This window comes from Oncorhynchus masou, chromosome 27 (genome assembly GCF_036934945.1).
Source record: "Oncorhynchus masou masou isolate Uvic2021 chromosome 27, UVic_Omas_1.1, whole genome shotgun sequence".
Lineage (NCBI taxonomy): Eukaryota > Metazoa > Chordata > Actinopteri > Salmoniformes > Salmonidae > Oncorhynchus > Oncorhynchus masou.
The window spans coordinates 42,112,673-42,128,700 of NC_088238.1; the positions used below are offsets into that span (position 1 = coordinate 42,112,673).

Below are 16,028 nucleotides of genomic sequence, written 5' to 3' on the forward strand. Positions count from 1 at the left end.
CACAAAGATATAGTCCAACACTGAAAGGCAATTCAGTCAAATACCATAACATTCACTTTATTCCATTTGGCATTTAGATTAAAGTCAGTTGTATTTATTTTCATATGCATTTGAAACAACATAACGAACCTCATCAAAAGGGTTCAATTTGACACAGTGAGAATTAAAATGGTAAAAATGTGAAACATTACAATTGTACAATTCTATTGTGTAATTGTACTGTGTAATTGTTGTGCTGTATGCCATACAATGTGTCAATTTGACAAGGAAAACATATTGGAAAGTTGATTGTTACGAAGAGGAGAATGCTATTCTATGTCATGCTTCTGATAACAGAGATTTCTAATCAGAGCTAATGGCTGGCCCCTATGCATACAGGAAAGCATGATCATGTCTCTATTACAGAATCACAGTTTTTAACACAGTATCATATACTCTTTCTTTTGTATTAAGTATAGCTGACCCCGGCCCCCATTTTATCCAGTGTCGTGTTCATTAGAGCACAGCGTTTTCTTCCATTTGTGCCAAGTCAATACGACCGAGCACTTCTATCTATTGCCGCGCCCCAGTTTGTCCGGCACCCCCAGACCTCGTCTGTGTGAGACCCTACCTAACCCCTATTTCACCTTTATCTCACGCCTCCTCCCAGTTTGTCCAGAACCCTTAGGCCTTTCTCCAGGTACTCAGCCCGGCTCAGCCAGAAGGACTCCTTGTCCTTCATGATGTTAGCCAGCACTGCGCCACCCATGAACACCATGTGTTTACGCCGTGGAGGGTCCTCAATGCGGATCTTAAACTTCTGTACCGATGGAGGAAAGCAACGGGAAAGGGGAGTGGGTCGAAAAATATGTGGTAAACTAAAATGAAAGAACACAACATATACACAGGTTTACTTATTGTAGTGTGTGTGTGTGTGTGTGTGTGTGTGTGTGTGTGTGTGTGTGTGTGTGTGTGTGTGTGTGTGTGTGTGTGTGTGTGTGTGTGTGCGTGTGCGTGTGTGTGTGTGTGTACAAGCGTTCGTGCATGTATGTGTGTGCTTACAGAGAGCTTCTCAGTGTCCCCCTGCAGCACCCTCTCCAGGTAGAGCTGTTTGATCTCTCTCTCCAGTCTGGAGGGAAGGCCGGGGTACATGGTGGTGCCTCCAGACAGCACAATGTGCTTGTAGAAGTCAGACCTTCCGGAGGGAGATGCACATACAACATGGAATCAGACATAAACCGTAACGTGTGCAAACAGTTCTCATTCATTTAACGGACGGGTGAGGGAGATTGAGGTCATCCAGCTATAAATATATAATATTATGGCTTATATAATACATTTAATACAGCTACTAAACAACTACAATAACCTACACGTACACGTGTATGTAACAACAATATATAATGTGTGTAAACATATGTAAACATATATATTACAACTATGTAACAACTATTGTGCAGATCTCTAACTTTAGCACGGGCCAACAGTGTATTGTACTGTACTGTATAGCTGACCTGATGCTATAGCCTAGCCTCCTCCCATACTTGTATGACATTAAAACACACAATAGAAAGGTTTACTACAACACATAGAGTATGAGACAAGGCTAGCTAGCGGCGCAGGGTGGCGTATCGCTGACCTGAGATCTATGTCAGCAGCCTGGATGGTGTTGAACAGCAGCTCAGCCACGCCGGCTCCCTCTACATTGATGAGGTGGGGCTGGAAGAGGGCCTCAGGGGCCCCGAACCGCTCCCCTCCCACCATCACCTGACGACCGTCAGGGAGCTAGAACAGAGCGAGTAAGTGAATAATTACACATTCATACCTCTTTATTTTATGAAGTATTTTATGACACATTTATAGTAGCTATGGGCATGGGGTAGAGAGATTCATATGAGGTTATCCTGGGTGTCCGATTGTTTCTGAGTTTTGCAACAAGCTAAAAGAGCATTGATCACATTCATAAGCATTTGCTCTAATTGACATGTGTGGATAGGGTTAGCTACAGTACTATGTATGACTCCACTAGCACGGTGGTCTCTGTGGCCAGTCTCTGCTCCTGTTCTATGTTGTATCCCACGTAGCATAGTTCCTCCTTCATCATGCGGACCGTCTCAAAGTCCGCCGACTGGTTGAAGACATAGCCGCGCAGCAACAGCAGCTGGGAGATGGGTCAGAGGTGGGGAAAAAACAAAGGAGTCTTTTATATTCATCCCCAGAAAGACATTTTCATTACAAAATAGTTCATGAGAAATGTGTAGTCCTATAGGCTATGTATTTGCAAAGATTTTGCATGATGATTGACACGAGGGAGAGAATTAACGTTGCCATATATCCGCTAAAGTTCATTTGGATGCATCCCAGGTGGTAGCCCAGGTAGTGTACTGCATAGGGAATAGGGTGCCATTTGGGACGCGGCCCTTGTACACACCTTGATGAGGTAGCGTGTGATGTCACGCCCTGCGATGTCCAGCCTGCGCGTGAGATGAGGGAGAGAGAAGCCCTCGTACACGGGGCAGATGTGAGTCACACCGTCACCCGAATCCACAACCACACCCGTTAGCAACCCTGGAGACAGGACAGGGCAGGACACACAGGGTCACGTAACAGATGGTATGATGGTGACCGACTGGGTTCGAACCTGCGCCCCCACAAGAATGTGTTATCTTGTTGAGCTAAAGTCTAGGCATTACTATATATATATATATATATAAAACTGGGGGAGCCATGTCTTTGGGTCTTGTCTCCCCTTACCCTGAGCATAGAGTGTGAGCACGGCTTGGATAGCTACATAGATGCCGTGGAACTGGTAGGTCTCGAACATGACCTCAGCAATCTTCTCCCGGTTCTTAGTGGGGTTCATGGGCGGTTCCGTCAGCAGCACCTTGAATCAAATTCAACTGTATTGATCCCCACACAACATACACGGCGGGCAGAGGAATGTAAAAAACTGTTTTTTAACTTAAAGATGCAATCCTAAGGTTTTATGGAATGTCTAAAAAGTAATAGTCTAAAAAAGAACATTGGAAGTTTAACAGACTAAATACACTTCATACCTAGGTCTCTCTTGCAATTTATTTGTGTTTTACCTCAATTAAACTAACCTATATACAATAACTGACCTTGCAGTCTGGGGGGCTGATATTGAGGCGCCCAGGGCCGAAGGTGTAGTCCCACAGGTGAAGCATGTCTTCCCAGGAGCGCACCATGCCGTTGTCCATGGGGTAGGACACCTCCAGCATGGAGCGACACTCACTGGCCTCATCACCCACCATCAAGTCCTAGGTTTAGGTTTGGGTGGTCACCAGGGGAGTTGGTTTGGATTTCTTTGATTATTCCAAAATATACAGAGGCTACAGACATGGCACTTTGAGATATTACCTCTATATTGTGATTGTCAGAGAGGGAGTTTACAGTCATGCGCAATTAAAGGAGAATATGCTCAGCCGAGGAGCAATCGTGTTTGGAGAAGAACTTTTCCCTTGACCAACAAGAGTCGGTGTTTATCTTTAGGCTGAAAGTCAACTGCCTCCTTAATTAACCTCACCTTAATCTCGATGTTTCCGACCGTGGTGTTTGAACGAATGACGGGCCGACCCACCAACGCAGGGAAGATGTGCTCGGGGAAGTTGGAGCCAGCGAAGCCACACTTGACAAACTGCATGGAAACCAATTTGAAATAAACATTCTGTTGGTTACACGTTCAATACACTTTCAACATGAGAGGTGAAGGACATACCAGTCTGCTGAAAAAGTCATACATTTTTGTGCATTGAGTGGAAACCAAAATGTGACCACAGAGAAGGTCACTCATGCTAAACTTCTGCAAAATGTTTTCAGTTCAACTTTAATGCTGATGTGTCAAACAACTGCATCAAGTCATCAATAAAAACAGTGTAAAATGCATCTTGAAATAGTAAATTATACATTCTATTTCTGTCTATTTACCTGTGTGCTTACAACACACACAGAATCCTGTTGTTTTTACGGTAACTTATTGGCAGCTAGTTACCCGTAAATTACTGTCAAAAAAGGTACAAAAGGTACCAAAGCAACTCTTTGGAATTTACGGTAACATACCGTTTTTTTACGGTAACATACTGTTTTTACAGTAACTTACTGGTAACTGGCTGCCAGTAAGTTACTGTAAGAACAACAGGATGTTTTGTGTGTGTTTTAAGCACACAGGTAAATAGACAACAATATAATGTATAATTTACTATTTCAAGATGCATTTTACACTGTTAATGTTGACTTGATACAGTTGTTTGACACATCAGCCTTTAAAGTTGAACTGAAAATATTTTGCAGAAGTTTAGCATGAGTGACATTCTCTCTGGTCACATTTTGGTTTCCACTCAATGCCAAAAATGTATGACTTTTTCAGCATTTTGGTCTTTTTGTACAGTGTATTCTTTAAATGTCCTAACTTGTCTTTTTTGGCCAAGACACATTCTATACCCTGTAGATGTGCAATACATTCCAATCATTCCCGCGGGATGCCCCAACAGAGTTCATTGTGGCGCGGCCTGCATTTTTCATGCTGCGGGCGTTCAGAAATATTGAATTAGAAACACCTCTGTCGCATTATTCACAAACTCTCAGCATTCACAGCTTCAAGTTCAGTAGTCTACCTCTCCTCTCCTAGTTGGACATACGAGACCAAGTGTGCTATACGTGTGGTTTCAATTAAATAGAGCAGCCTGCCTACCCAGTAAAGCCCAAGGCCTTTTTTAGTCAAATACTTCTAGTACGTTGAACTCAAAGTCAATGAAAAGTCATTATTACTTAAAATATTTGTGCTATTGACTCAAAACTAAATGAGAAGTCACATAAACTAAAAAATATTTAAAGAAGCACTATGCAGAAATTGCTCTGCCATTTCCTGGTTGCTAAAATGTTTATAGTTCACCTAATTTCAGTTTATGTGACAAAACAGGCAAGTGTAGTGTAGAGAATCATTGTTCCATCTAAACCGCTGTGAAATATAATTTCCTTAACCAAAAATATTGTATTTTCAGCTGTTTGAAGCTGATGTTCAAAACCGAAAGTAACATTGGGTGGTTGATTGAGTAATCTTACGCTACACAAAGATAAATAACTATACTTTTTCTAAACCAATCCAATCATTTAGTTATATTTGGTTGTTCCAGTTTAAATGGCTTAGGTAGTCTCCTCCACTGTTCCTAAATCTGGAACTCATTATGGTTGCAGGTGAATACAAATGTCTGTTGAATTTCCTAGCTATGGCTAGATTCCAATAGGAATCACACATCACTCTCTCTGCAAGCCAATCTAATCTGACTTGTAGGAAGGGTTGCAAAATTCTATTACATTTCTCAGGTTATCTAGTAATCCCAGTTTGAAGATTAATGGAAATCCTTCAACCAGGCTTTTTTTTTAAATCTGGGAATTTTGGGAAAGTTTCTGGAATTTTGCATCCATACTTGCAGGCCTGATGTGTCCTGTAAACCACCAGTTTCCGGCAACTGTATTAAGGTAACGCTAGGCCTACAAATAAGGCCTACAAATAAGGCCTTGTGAGATATGTATTGTCATAAAGAGTTTAATTATAATGACAACACTTGACTAGGAACTCACTTGGTGAAGGCCACAGGAATGAAAATTAACGAATTCAACAACCATGTCTCTAACCAGGTTTCCATTCAACCTTTTTATCTGAGTAAAATGGGAACCGCTAATTTGTCAGTAAACTTTTCAAATGTCGACAAAACAAAATATGCTAGACATGATGGGAACTTTTTTTGTGTCAGTAAAATTAATTATGCAATAAATGACGGAGGAAACGCTTTTATGCGCAAATATTGATATAATAACCATCATATCGACGTAAACTTGGAGTCAAGCGATGACAAATTGTGTGGTCCTCCCACAGCGACTAGGCAAAGCATGCAGTTTATTAGGCTACAGACATAAATTATCATGAACTTCAGATAAACTCATCGTCTTGCACTCTATTGATATAATGATCGATGCTTTGCTGCCGTTTGACAAATAAAAAGTAGCGGTCTTTTGTCTATAATAATATCATCATGTAGCCTGCACTGTAGGCTAAATGCAAAATGTTGGCTGGAGCGCACGTGCCAATTCCAAAATGTAGTTATAACGCAACATTTGGGGAAAATATGATAGAAACACATTTAACTTTACATTTTTATTCGGTACATGGGAATTTAAGGCAAAATACATGTTTATGTGCACTACATCACTCACAGCTTTTTATATTCAAAAAATTAATTTGATGAAAACACATCTCAGGTGTGAAAATGGGCATATTGTTGCATGGGCAGAGAATCACGTGGCAGTTATCTTTCCAAGGAAATTGACTTAAAATATTATTATGCTATAGTTTACTACAGTGTCTGTAAATAAATATTGATACTGGAAAGAAGTGTAGGGCGCCCAACAAGCGTGATTCGAGGTGCAGTCCAAAAATATGACCATCACTGAAAAGGAAAAGGCGCGACCTGCGTTTACCAAGTTCCTCGAGCGTCGCGCCTTTTTCCTTTTCAATAGGCTAAATATGAATTACCCATTTATTTGTCTCTATCTACAAATAGTCCCACTCCTAAAAGGTAGGCTATATCGTATCTGCAAAACGTACTGTAGCTCAAGAGAAAGTGCACGTGTCCGCGGTCATCATTCTTGCTGCTTCAAGTTCGGTAGCCTTACATACCCTCTTGGACATGCGAGATCAGGTGCCGTATTGTCTCAATTAAAAAGAGTAGGCTATATGCATGGGCGGAGAAGCACGGGGCAGATAAATACAAATAAACTACATTTCTAAATATGATTTGGCTATAGTTTACTACATTGCCATGAAATAAAAATGCCTATTGATTACCAATATCTGTCTCTGTCGTATATCGTATATCAAAAGAAAGCGCAAAGTGTCCGCCCTCTCTCCAACTATGCTCTCGTCAAACTACTGTACGTCTACACTACTGGTTTATATAGCCCAGTTAAACCGATCGATAGTCGAATATAATGGGCCACGTGATAATCTCTGGTAATTTAATCTAATCTATGTATTAGATTATTTCTGCACATTTGTTTATTGCCTATAGGGCGTAAAATTGCTGGGACAATAGCTGCCAAACGAGCTGCGTCACACACCTAAAATAACATTGTTCGACTTCGGTTAGGTTCGGGGCCAGATCTTGCGGGAGCAGCTGGGAGTCGGACATAAAGCCAGAGAGAGTGGGCGGGAGCAGCATTAAAAACTGCGGTTGCGGGCGGGAGCGGGATTAAGAAATCAGTCCCGCCTAGACCTCTATTCCAATCAGTAGCATCAGCCGCAAGTGTGGAGGCTGGACCAGTAAACTCTTGTAGCTCATAAATCTATGTTGTACCTCTGCAGGACATGACTTTTAAAGGGCCTTTCAATATCCATTTGTTTCGTGCAGATGAACTCAAGAAGCAAAGAAGCATGGGGAATTGAGAATAATCTCAGAAAGTATTGGGTTGTGTTCCTTCCTGGTTCTCGTCCAATAACAGCTCACTCCAACACATCACCACCATGTATGGCAGTGTGTGTGAATAAGAGGAGTCGGCTGTGACAAGTCCAGACAGATGTGCACTCATAACAGACCCACACCCCAACCTACTACCTGCGCAGAGAGCAGCATTCTACATAGGCTTCTACAACATCATATTTTTTTAGTGACTCTCTGTTACCACATTTATGAATTAAATGTTGCAACTTTGTAGCAGGATACTAGAAAATAAGTTAACTGTGCTGTTATCAACACACAACACAGCATTTTGGGGGCCCTAAGTGAGATATGGTTGCAACTCTATAACATATTTCATGCAATTCTACTTGTTTTACCATGGGGCAGAGATACATTTTTGCAGTTTTAAAGTAAGTTTTCTGCAGTGCTACACATATTGCCATGGGGCTGAGGGAGATAATTTGTTTCAATTTCATATTCAAATTTCCTGCAATCCTACTAAGATACTTGTTTTCAGTTTTAAAGCTAATTCCCAGCCATTCTACCCATTTTGCCATAGTGTGGAGAGAAATGTTTGCAGTTTTGCAGCAAATTTCCTGCAATTTTAGACATTTTGCCATGACATATTCCATATTAATGATATCTGAGTGAGAGTGACTAACAAAATCAGTGAGGGCCCCCTGGAGGTCTGGCCCCCTGGGTCAGGATTCGGCCATGATTACTACAAGTTTGGATAACTGGCTAGACTAATTCACCAATCTGAAAATTGTTAGCTGACATTTTTTTTGTGTGTGTGGGGGGGGCATCTATTCAAAGAGACAAATACAATTGATTAAGATATAGCGTCACACACCTATATTACTTCTTGTAGGTTGTTAAATTCCAATTATGCATATACTCATAATTAATTACCAAATCCTAAATGAACATTCAATATTATAATTGTTTTACTCGGGGTAGTGATAAAACTATTAAAGTTATTAAAACAACGTTTTGTCGACATATTCACTCACCCCTGTGCCATTGTCACAGACGATAACCTTTCTGCCCTCGCTGTCCATGTTCCACTGATGATGAGTGAAGGTACCTCTATATATTCCCTCCCGTCGGGGCTCTCAACACAGGCTAGTCCAATTAAGTAGCACTTAATTTCTTTCTAAACACGGGGAAAGATTCTTGCAAAATGCAAAATACGAGGGACTGCAGCAAATTCTCCTTCCTTCAATAACGTGAAGTCTGGGCGGAGTCGAGACTATTTGGGGTAGGAGAAAAGACAAGGGTGGGGGGCGGAATTGGCGTAGGTCTACAGGTATGCTATGTGTCAATCTCACTGTCTAATTGTTGGTCACTAATCTACTCTGATTGTTCAAAAAAGTGAAGTCAGAGGATGATGCCATCAAACCCAGCACACATGAGTCCTCCTCCCAAACAAACAAACAACCGATGGCTTCATCCTCTTGATCACTATCCAATATTCGCTCCTTTTCACCGTTAAACGCTCATGCCTCGTTCGTGGAGACCTCGACATCAGGTTTGGATTAACATTGTTTCATTTATTCCAAATTCATACACAACCAAACACATTTTTACAAAATACTTATTTTTCAATGAATACATCGCACAACAATGTATTGTTTGGTGATGTTAATGTGGGTATATTTATATAAAGATACAACAGTCATATATATGAACCAGGTTGTTATTCTGTCCTCAAAGGTTTATAGGCACATCAAGGAGTTGTGCTTCACGTTCACCCTTAGAATACTTATCAATCTTGCTTTTATATTTCGTAGTTTAATTTCGTTCTTATCCCATTCAGTCACTTACTGTTTTGCTCTGAAAGGCAACGCATGCATGAAGTACATCTCTAGAGAGAGCAGTGCAGAGGATTCCACACACTGAATAATGCCTCATACAACAGTCTAAAGAATATACCAGGTTGGAATAATATTATAATGGAGATGTTTTGGACACATCATCCAAAGCAGCATAGTTATACAGTTGTTACATTGTCATAATAGAAGAAGAATGTTAAACTATCTAATCTAAATGCAAATGTATGTTGATGATGTGGGATGTCTTTTCCATACATAACAACATTGTCTGGAGCCTAAGTCTATTTGTCGTTCTGTTAGCTTTCGGGAATAGTAATGGTTTAGAACCGTGGCTAAAATGGAAGTGAATCACAATTACAAGAGTTCCGTGTGGCTGTGATGCCCACAGAACTATGATACCCACGGAATGAAAGTAGACTGAGAATCTGTCGTTCCTTTTTAAGGCAGTGACGTCATAAGCAGTTCTGCGTTGACAGACGCCTGCTCATGTTAGAAACCAACAGCCTACCGAAGGCATTGTTCACTGTAAGGGGCAAACTAAAGAAACGGGATTAAAGCTAGTACTCAATGATAGACTACTAAAAAAATAGACTCCCTATGAGTTGAAAACGGTCAAAACATATGATATTATAATTCAGGTTCAGTATTTACTCTAACTCTAAGACTGTGACGATGTATATTATTTCTATAAATAATGTGCCTGAGAATAGTTATTGCTGTTATAGAATCGGTTCTTGCTCCTGACTGACTGACTACCCACGTTCCAGCCCAAATCTACTGGACAGGGAATTGTAGTTGATACTTCTTTGTACAAGTCAGCAGCACAGTCATAAATTACTACAGTGGCTTGCGAAAGTATTCACCCCCCTTGGCATTTTTCCTATTTTATTGCCCTACAACCTGGAATTAAAATTGATTTTGGGGGGGTTGTAATCATTTCATTTACACCACTTTGAAGATGCAAAATATTTTTCATTGTGAAACAGACAAGAAATAAGACAAAAAAATGGAAAACTTAAGCGTGCACAACTATTCCCCCCCCTTTGTAGAGGCACCAATTACTGCTGCAAGTCTCTTGGGGTATGTCTCTATAAGCTTGGCACATCTAACCACTGGGATTTTTGCCCATTGTTCAAGGCAAAACTGCTCCAGCTCCTTCAAGTTGGATGGGATCCGCTGGTGTACAGCAATCTTTAAATCATATGACAGATTCTCAATTGGATTGAGGTCTGGGCTTTGATTAGGCCATTCCAATACATTTAAATGTTTCCCCTTGAACCACTCGAGTGTTGCTTCAGCAGTATGCTTAGGGTCCTTGTCCTGCTGGAAGGTGAACCTCCATCCCAGTCTCAAATCTATGGAAGACCGAAACAGGTTTCCCTCAAGAATTTCCCTGTATTTAGCGCCATTCTTCAATTCTCACCAGTTTCCCAATCCATGCCGATGAACAACTCCCCCACAGCATGATGCTGCCACTACAATGCTTCACTGTGGGGGTGGTGTTCTCTGGGCGATGAGAGGTGTTGGGTTTGCCCCAGACATAGCGTTTTCCTTGATGGCCAAAAAGCTCAATTTTAGTCTCATCTGACCAGAGTACCTTCTTCCATATGTTTGGGGAGTCTCCCACATGCCTTTTGGCGGCACCAAACGGGTTTGCTTATTTTCTTCTTTAAGCAATTGCTTTTTTCTGACCACTCTTCCGTAAAGCCCAGCTCTGTGGAGTATACGGCTTAAAGTTGTCCTATGGACAGATACTCCAATCTCCACGGTGGAGCTTTGCATATCTTTGGTCTCTTTGTTGCCTCTCTGATTAATGCCCTCCTTGCCTTGTCCGTGAGTTTTGGTGGGCGGCCCTCTCTTGGCAGGTTTGTTGTGGTGCCAAATTCTTTCAGTTTTTTAATAATGGATTAATGGTGTGTGGGATGTGGGATGTTCAAAGTTTTGAATATTTTTTATAGCCCAACCCTGATCTGTACTTCTCCACAACTTTGTCCCTGACCTGTTTGGAGAGCACCTTGGTCTTCATGGTGCCGCTTGCTTGGTGGTGCCCCTTGCTTAATGGTGTTGCAGACTCTGGGGCCTTTCAGAACAGGTGTATATATACACTGAGATAATGTGACAGATCATGTGACACTTAGATTGCACACAGGTAGACTTTATTTAACTAATTATGTGACTTCTGAAGGTAATTGGTTGCACAAGATCTTATTTAGAGGCTTCATAGCAAAGGGGGTGAATACATATGCACGCACCACTTGTCAATTTTTTAGAATTCTTTAAAACAAGTAATTTTTGTAATTTCACTTCACCAATTTGGACTATTTTGTGTATGTCCATTACAAGAAATCCAAATAAAAAAAACATTTAAATTACAGGTTGTAATGCAACAAAATAGGAAAAACGCCAAGGGGAGTGAATACTTTTGCAAGGCACTGTAAATAACCGTGTACCTCACAGTCGTGTGCGATGGTGCATTTTAAGTGCATGTGTTTGTGAATGGTCCAATCCCCAACCCCCCACCCCTCCCCATTCTTCCACTAGCAACCACATCAAGTGTCCATATCGAGTCTTTTGTCAATGTGTTCAATCCCAACTCACAGACAGATAGTACTTCTACAGTGTCTATATTGTCTCTATATCTGTGGGGCCGGGGCTTCCTGGCTGAAAACCAATAATAGCATCTCCCTTGAGGACTCAACCAATTAGAGCCTCTCTCCAGCTGCACTCAATGACCCGACCTCAGGATTCAAACTCGCTGTCGCTGCTGACGGAGATGTCGGGGGTGGAGGCTCCAGTGCCCCGAGGGTCGGTGCCAGTGCTGCAGTCGCTGGCCTCGGGGCTGCCCGGGTGACAGGGGGAGGCAGTCAGCAGGCGGGGGTGGTGGGCGTGGTGCTCCTGGATAGAACCCTCAGGGGAGCATCCGGAAGGCAGGTGGGTGGGGTCCTGTTGCAGTCTGGGAACAGGGAGAAGGAGATTGTGGAGTTAGTTTTAGAGACACATGGTTGGTTGAAGTGTTACCTAAGTGGTACACTCTGTGACTAATCGTAGTGCTTTTGTCTTGAGGTAAAACAATAATCAATTGGCTCACACTCAAAAAGCAGTCTTTTGATAAATTGCTTAATTTTTCAGTTTATAATTTAGAACATCTTCAACACGACACAGAAAGTCAAAGGTTCCAGCTGAGTAACCTCCTCTCTTGCCTTGACTTGAGTCTTGACGTACCTGTTCTTTGCCGATGCGGCCCTGTCTCTCTGGCGTCGGTTCTTGAACCAGTTGCCGACCTGTGTAGGCGTGAGTCCCGTGGCCTGGGCCAGGTGCCGTTTCCTGGACGGGTTTGGGTAGGGGTCCTGGAGGTACCACTCCCTGAGCAGGCTACGAGTTCTCTCCTTGGAGACATAAAGGACACAACAATGGTCAGTTCCCTGCTTCATGTAACCAACAGTGTTCCTAATAATCTATATCTTTCACAATCAGATATGACATATGCAGCATATCGGTGTGATATCTTTCATTAGGCTACTCCATTGATATTGTTAAGAGAAGATTTCCTGCAGGAGACATAAGCCATGCTGAAAATAATCGTATTAAATTGGATTTAAGGGATAATAATTATAATCTACATTATCAACATAAATATGTTATACTGTATACTGGCTCAGGATAAAAGGGCTTAGTACTGGAGGGAGGGCTAGATGCCTTACGATTAGTAGAGGTTTATACTTTGTGGGGCAGCAAGATGATTTGCCTGCAGTATCTGACTCTACCACAAGAGGGGGATGTAACGAGGGAGTTGGGACATTACCTAAACTCCACTGAACTACTGTACGATCTATAGCAAAAGTCAGTGCTCAGCCTTAGACCCTTCACCTAATGGTCTTGCACAGACTTTACCCATTCAATATTGTCAACAACACCCTGGGCCAGAGAGTGACACACGGGGCGGGGCTTATGTTGTTTCTGTGGAAACGTGACCTGCTCAAAGCGTGTATCTGCCCAGGGTTAAGTCTAGGACTACTCAGTCCGCTGTGTGTAGCTACTGTATCTTCTAAAATGACCCATTCCTTGCCCTGATGCAAGTGATTTCATATGCATTTAGTAGTGATTTTGTTGGTTGAAGTGTATTTTGAAGCAACCAAAATCCTGCAATGGTTAACAGGAATAGGGATGCCTTATGCCTGTGTTTTGTTGTTTTCTAAAGATAACTGATGATGTCTATACTGACATCCAAAAGGTTAAAACACTGTTAAGCCCAACATTTCCCCCTAGACCTAATGATTGTCCGCTTGGTTCCACAGACCTTTGCGTTGGAGTGATGTTGACTGCGACAGTAACCTGGGCGTGATCCAAAACGGAATATCTCTCTGTTTCACTTCAATAGTGAAAGGTTCCGGTATTCAGTGGAATCGGCTCCTAAGCAAATATCAAAGACAATGGCCATCCAGCACCAAGGAGAGTGGTGATTTAAAAAAAAAAAGTTTGTTTCATGTTGCATTATCGTTGTCCCATCCTCTGTTATTTGTGTAACCAAGTGTAGCCTAGTAGCTAGGTCTACTGTATAGCATAACCTACAATGTTTATGTGTGTTCTTTTTCTCAACCACTCCAAAAATAAGTTCCTTTGCAGGAAAATAAAGTTATTCTATTCTATCCCAGGCTAGGTGATTGCTCACTGCTGTGAGTTGGTGGAAACTCCAGAGTAAAAGACAGCTTGTCTTATACCGCCACGGGTGGTCTCTGACACGCAAGGTTTATACTGTAGCAAACTGACTCCCTCTGTGACTGCATCCCAAATGGCACCCTATTCCCAATGTCGTCACTACTTTTGACCAGGGCCCATGGAGCTTGGGTTAAAAGTAGTGCACTATATAGGGAATAGAGTGCCAGTTGGGACACAAACACATGCACTATAGCCTACAGCCTATAGCAGCACAGTCCCCATTCAACATGCTCTTATTGAGCTCTTTAACCACAGGATTACTGCAGGTTGAAGTAGCCTGAAATCTAGACCTGTTTTGTGCTGACACTTCCCCTCCTTGTACTCTGTGTCACATGAGGAATGGATTGTTGTCACAAAACGATTGTTACCCAGGCTAAGGTTGAAGAGCAGAAGCATCTCTTCTCGCCTATGTCATTTACATGCTGAGATGTAGATTATTTTTTTTAAATGAAAATAGTTTAAAAAACAAATATATATTTTGTGTAGCCTATTGAGTCTTGATTTGGCTGACATTGCTTGTTTCTTGGCTATAATACTTATGTGCTTGTTTTTATGTTTTGTGAATCCACACAGACGCTAATGCATATTGCCAGTGGTTCAGCAGAGAGACTGTAGATAATCATGTATTGGTCTGTCCCTCAGTAAAGGAAGTGACATGTGCAGCCACATTACTACAGACAAGATATGTACTGTTTGAAACTTTGCCATCAAACTCAAAGCAGTGAATGGTAGAAAGTGAAACGGCATAACATGACATATTAGAACATCATTTAACAGGATCTCTGTGGGAAACACCATTGCATTAATTTGTTTCTCTATAGAAATAGCCTACAGCCTCTTATGTGAAAATCGTTTACTATGTCTAACCTAACCTTGCAGGAGGGTATTGACCTCCTATTATCTATAGTCTGAGTTAACAGAGATCAGGACTGGAGAAAAAGAGAGAACCCTTGTCAGTGACTCAGTATCATTAGCAACTGAAGCGCTCAGGAACTATTGGGGACTTGATATGCCAAGGTGCCATAATGAGACCATCTGAAGTTATTTCAGATGTTTAGTTTTATTTAATTAACCTTTATTTAACTAGGCAAGTAAGTTAAGAACAAATTCTTATTTACAATGATGGCCAAGGTACAGTGGGTTAACTGCCTTGTTCAGGGCAGAATGACAGATGGTTCAGTATAAGAATTTCAAAATGTTTTACAAATTTACAATTAACAGTGAGTCAGCCCAGTAGGCTACATACATTATTGGTTACAGTCAGATATTAGTTACGGGTTTCGTTCATTTCTCATTTATAGACAGTTAGTGTATATAGGCATGTATGCATGATGAAGGTGCGTAACTATAGGTATGGTGCGAAAGAATCATACTTACAGCTTGGTGTCTCACCTTAAAGCAGTGCGTCTTCTGCTCGCCGTCCCAGATGGTGCGAGGCAGTGGAAACTTCTTCCGGATACGGTACTTCTCCACCGGTCCCAGGGGACGGCCCCGGAGCCGCTCTGCCTCGCGGTAATGCGCGTCCAGCCACAGATCTTGGAGTTTGGCGTGAGACTCGCGTGTAAAGCGGTGGCTCTGGAGGATCTGGTAAAGCGCCTCGAAGTTTCCTCCGTGGAAGGCGACCAGCGCCCGGGCGCGCATCACTGACTCGTGGCGGTTGAGAGCCTCCCCGGCGGAGCCAGGGACAGCATCAGGCAGGGACCATAAGAACCGCCCCAGGCGCTCGATGTCGCCGGTCTCCTCGAGGTTCTCGCACACCCGAGCCACTTGTTCCGGGGTGAACATAGGCAAAGGGAACATCTTTCCCCTTTTTCGTTCTTCTCAGACTTTGTCAACAAATAAAATACTCTATATTATCATATATCTAAAAAATAAATGTTGGTTCAGCTAAATGGACATGGCCAATGGTCATATCATTCCAATTGTCTGGTGCGTGAAGTGTCCTTTTACGCACCACGTCCCAGTGAGCCTCCCAGTGATGCGGAAGTTTAGTTGAATCAAATATAGTTTTGTAGTAAAAATA

The 16,028-nt window shown here is 42.0% G+C and overlaps 2 protein-coding genes across 3 annotated transcripts; both read right to left on the reverse strand.

Annotated features, from left to right (window-relative positions):
- Positions 1-31: 31 nt before the first annotated feature.
- On the reverse strand, positions 32-8,722 carry LOC135516199 (actin-related protein 2-like). Of its 2 annotated transcripts, none has more exons than XM_064940309.1 (9): positions 8,468-8,722; positions 3,527-3,637; positions 3,102-3,260; positions 2,734-2,863; positions 2,411-2,547; positions 1,991-2,140; positions 1,619-1,764; positions 1,042-1,174; positions 32-799 (listed from the first exon to the last, which is right to left on the reverse strand). In XM_064940309.1, the coding sequence occupies exons 1-9, from the start codon at positions 8,513-8,515 to the stop codon at positions 629-631; spliced, it is 1,185 nt and encodes a 394-aa protein (XP_064796381.1). In that variant the 5' UTR covers positions 8,516-8,722; the 3' UTR covers positions 32-628. The 2 variants fall into 2 exon arrangements, with proteins under 2 accessions (XP_064796381.1, XP_064796382.1); XM_064940310.1 differs by having other exon boundaries at positions 768-857.
- A 3,306-nt stretch (positions 8,723-12,028) lies between these two features.
- On the reverse strand, positions 12,029-15,805 carry LOC135515357 (homeobox protein SIX6-like). Its single transcript, XM_064939030.1, has 3 exons — positions 15,398-15,805; positions 12,512-12,675; positions 12,029-12,242 (listed from the first exon to the last, which is right to left on the reverse strand). Exons 1-3 carry the CDS (start codon positions 15,803-15,805, stop codon positions 12,029-12,031), a joined length of 786 nt encoding a protein of 261 aa, XP_064795102.1.
- Positions 15,806-16,028: the final 223 nt, after the last annotated feature.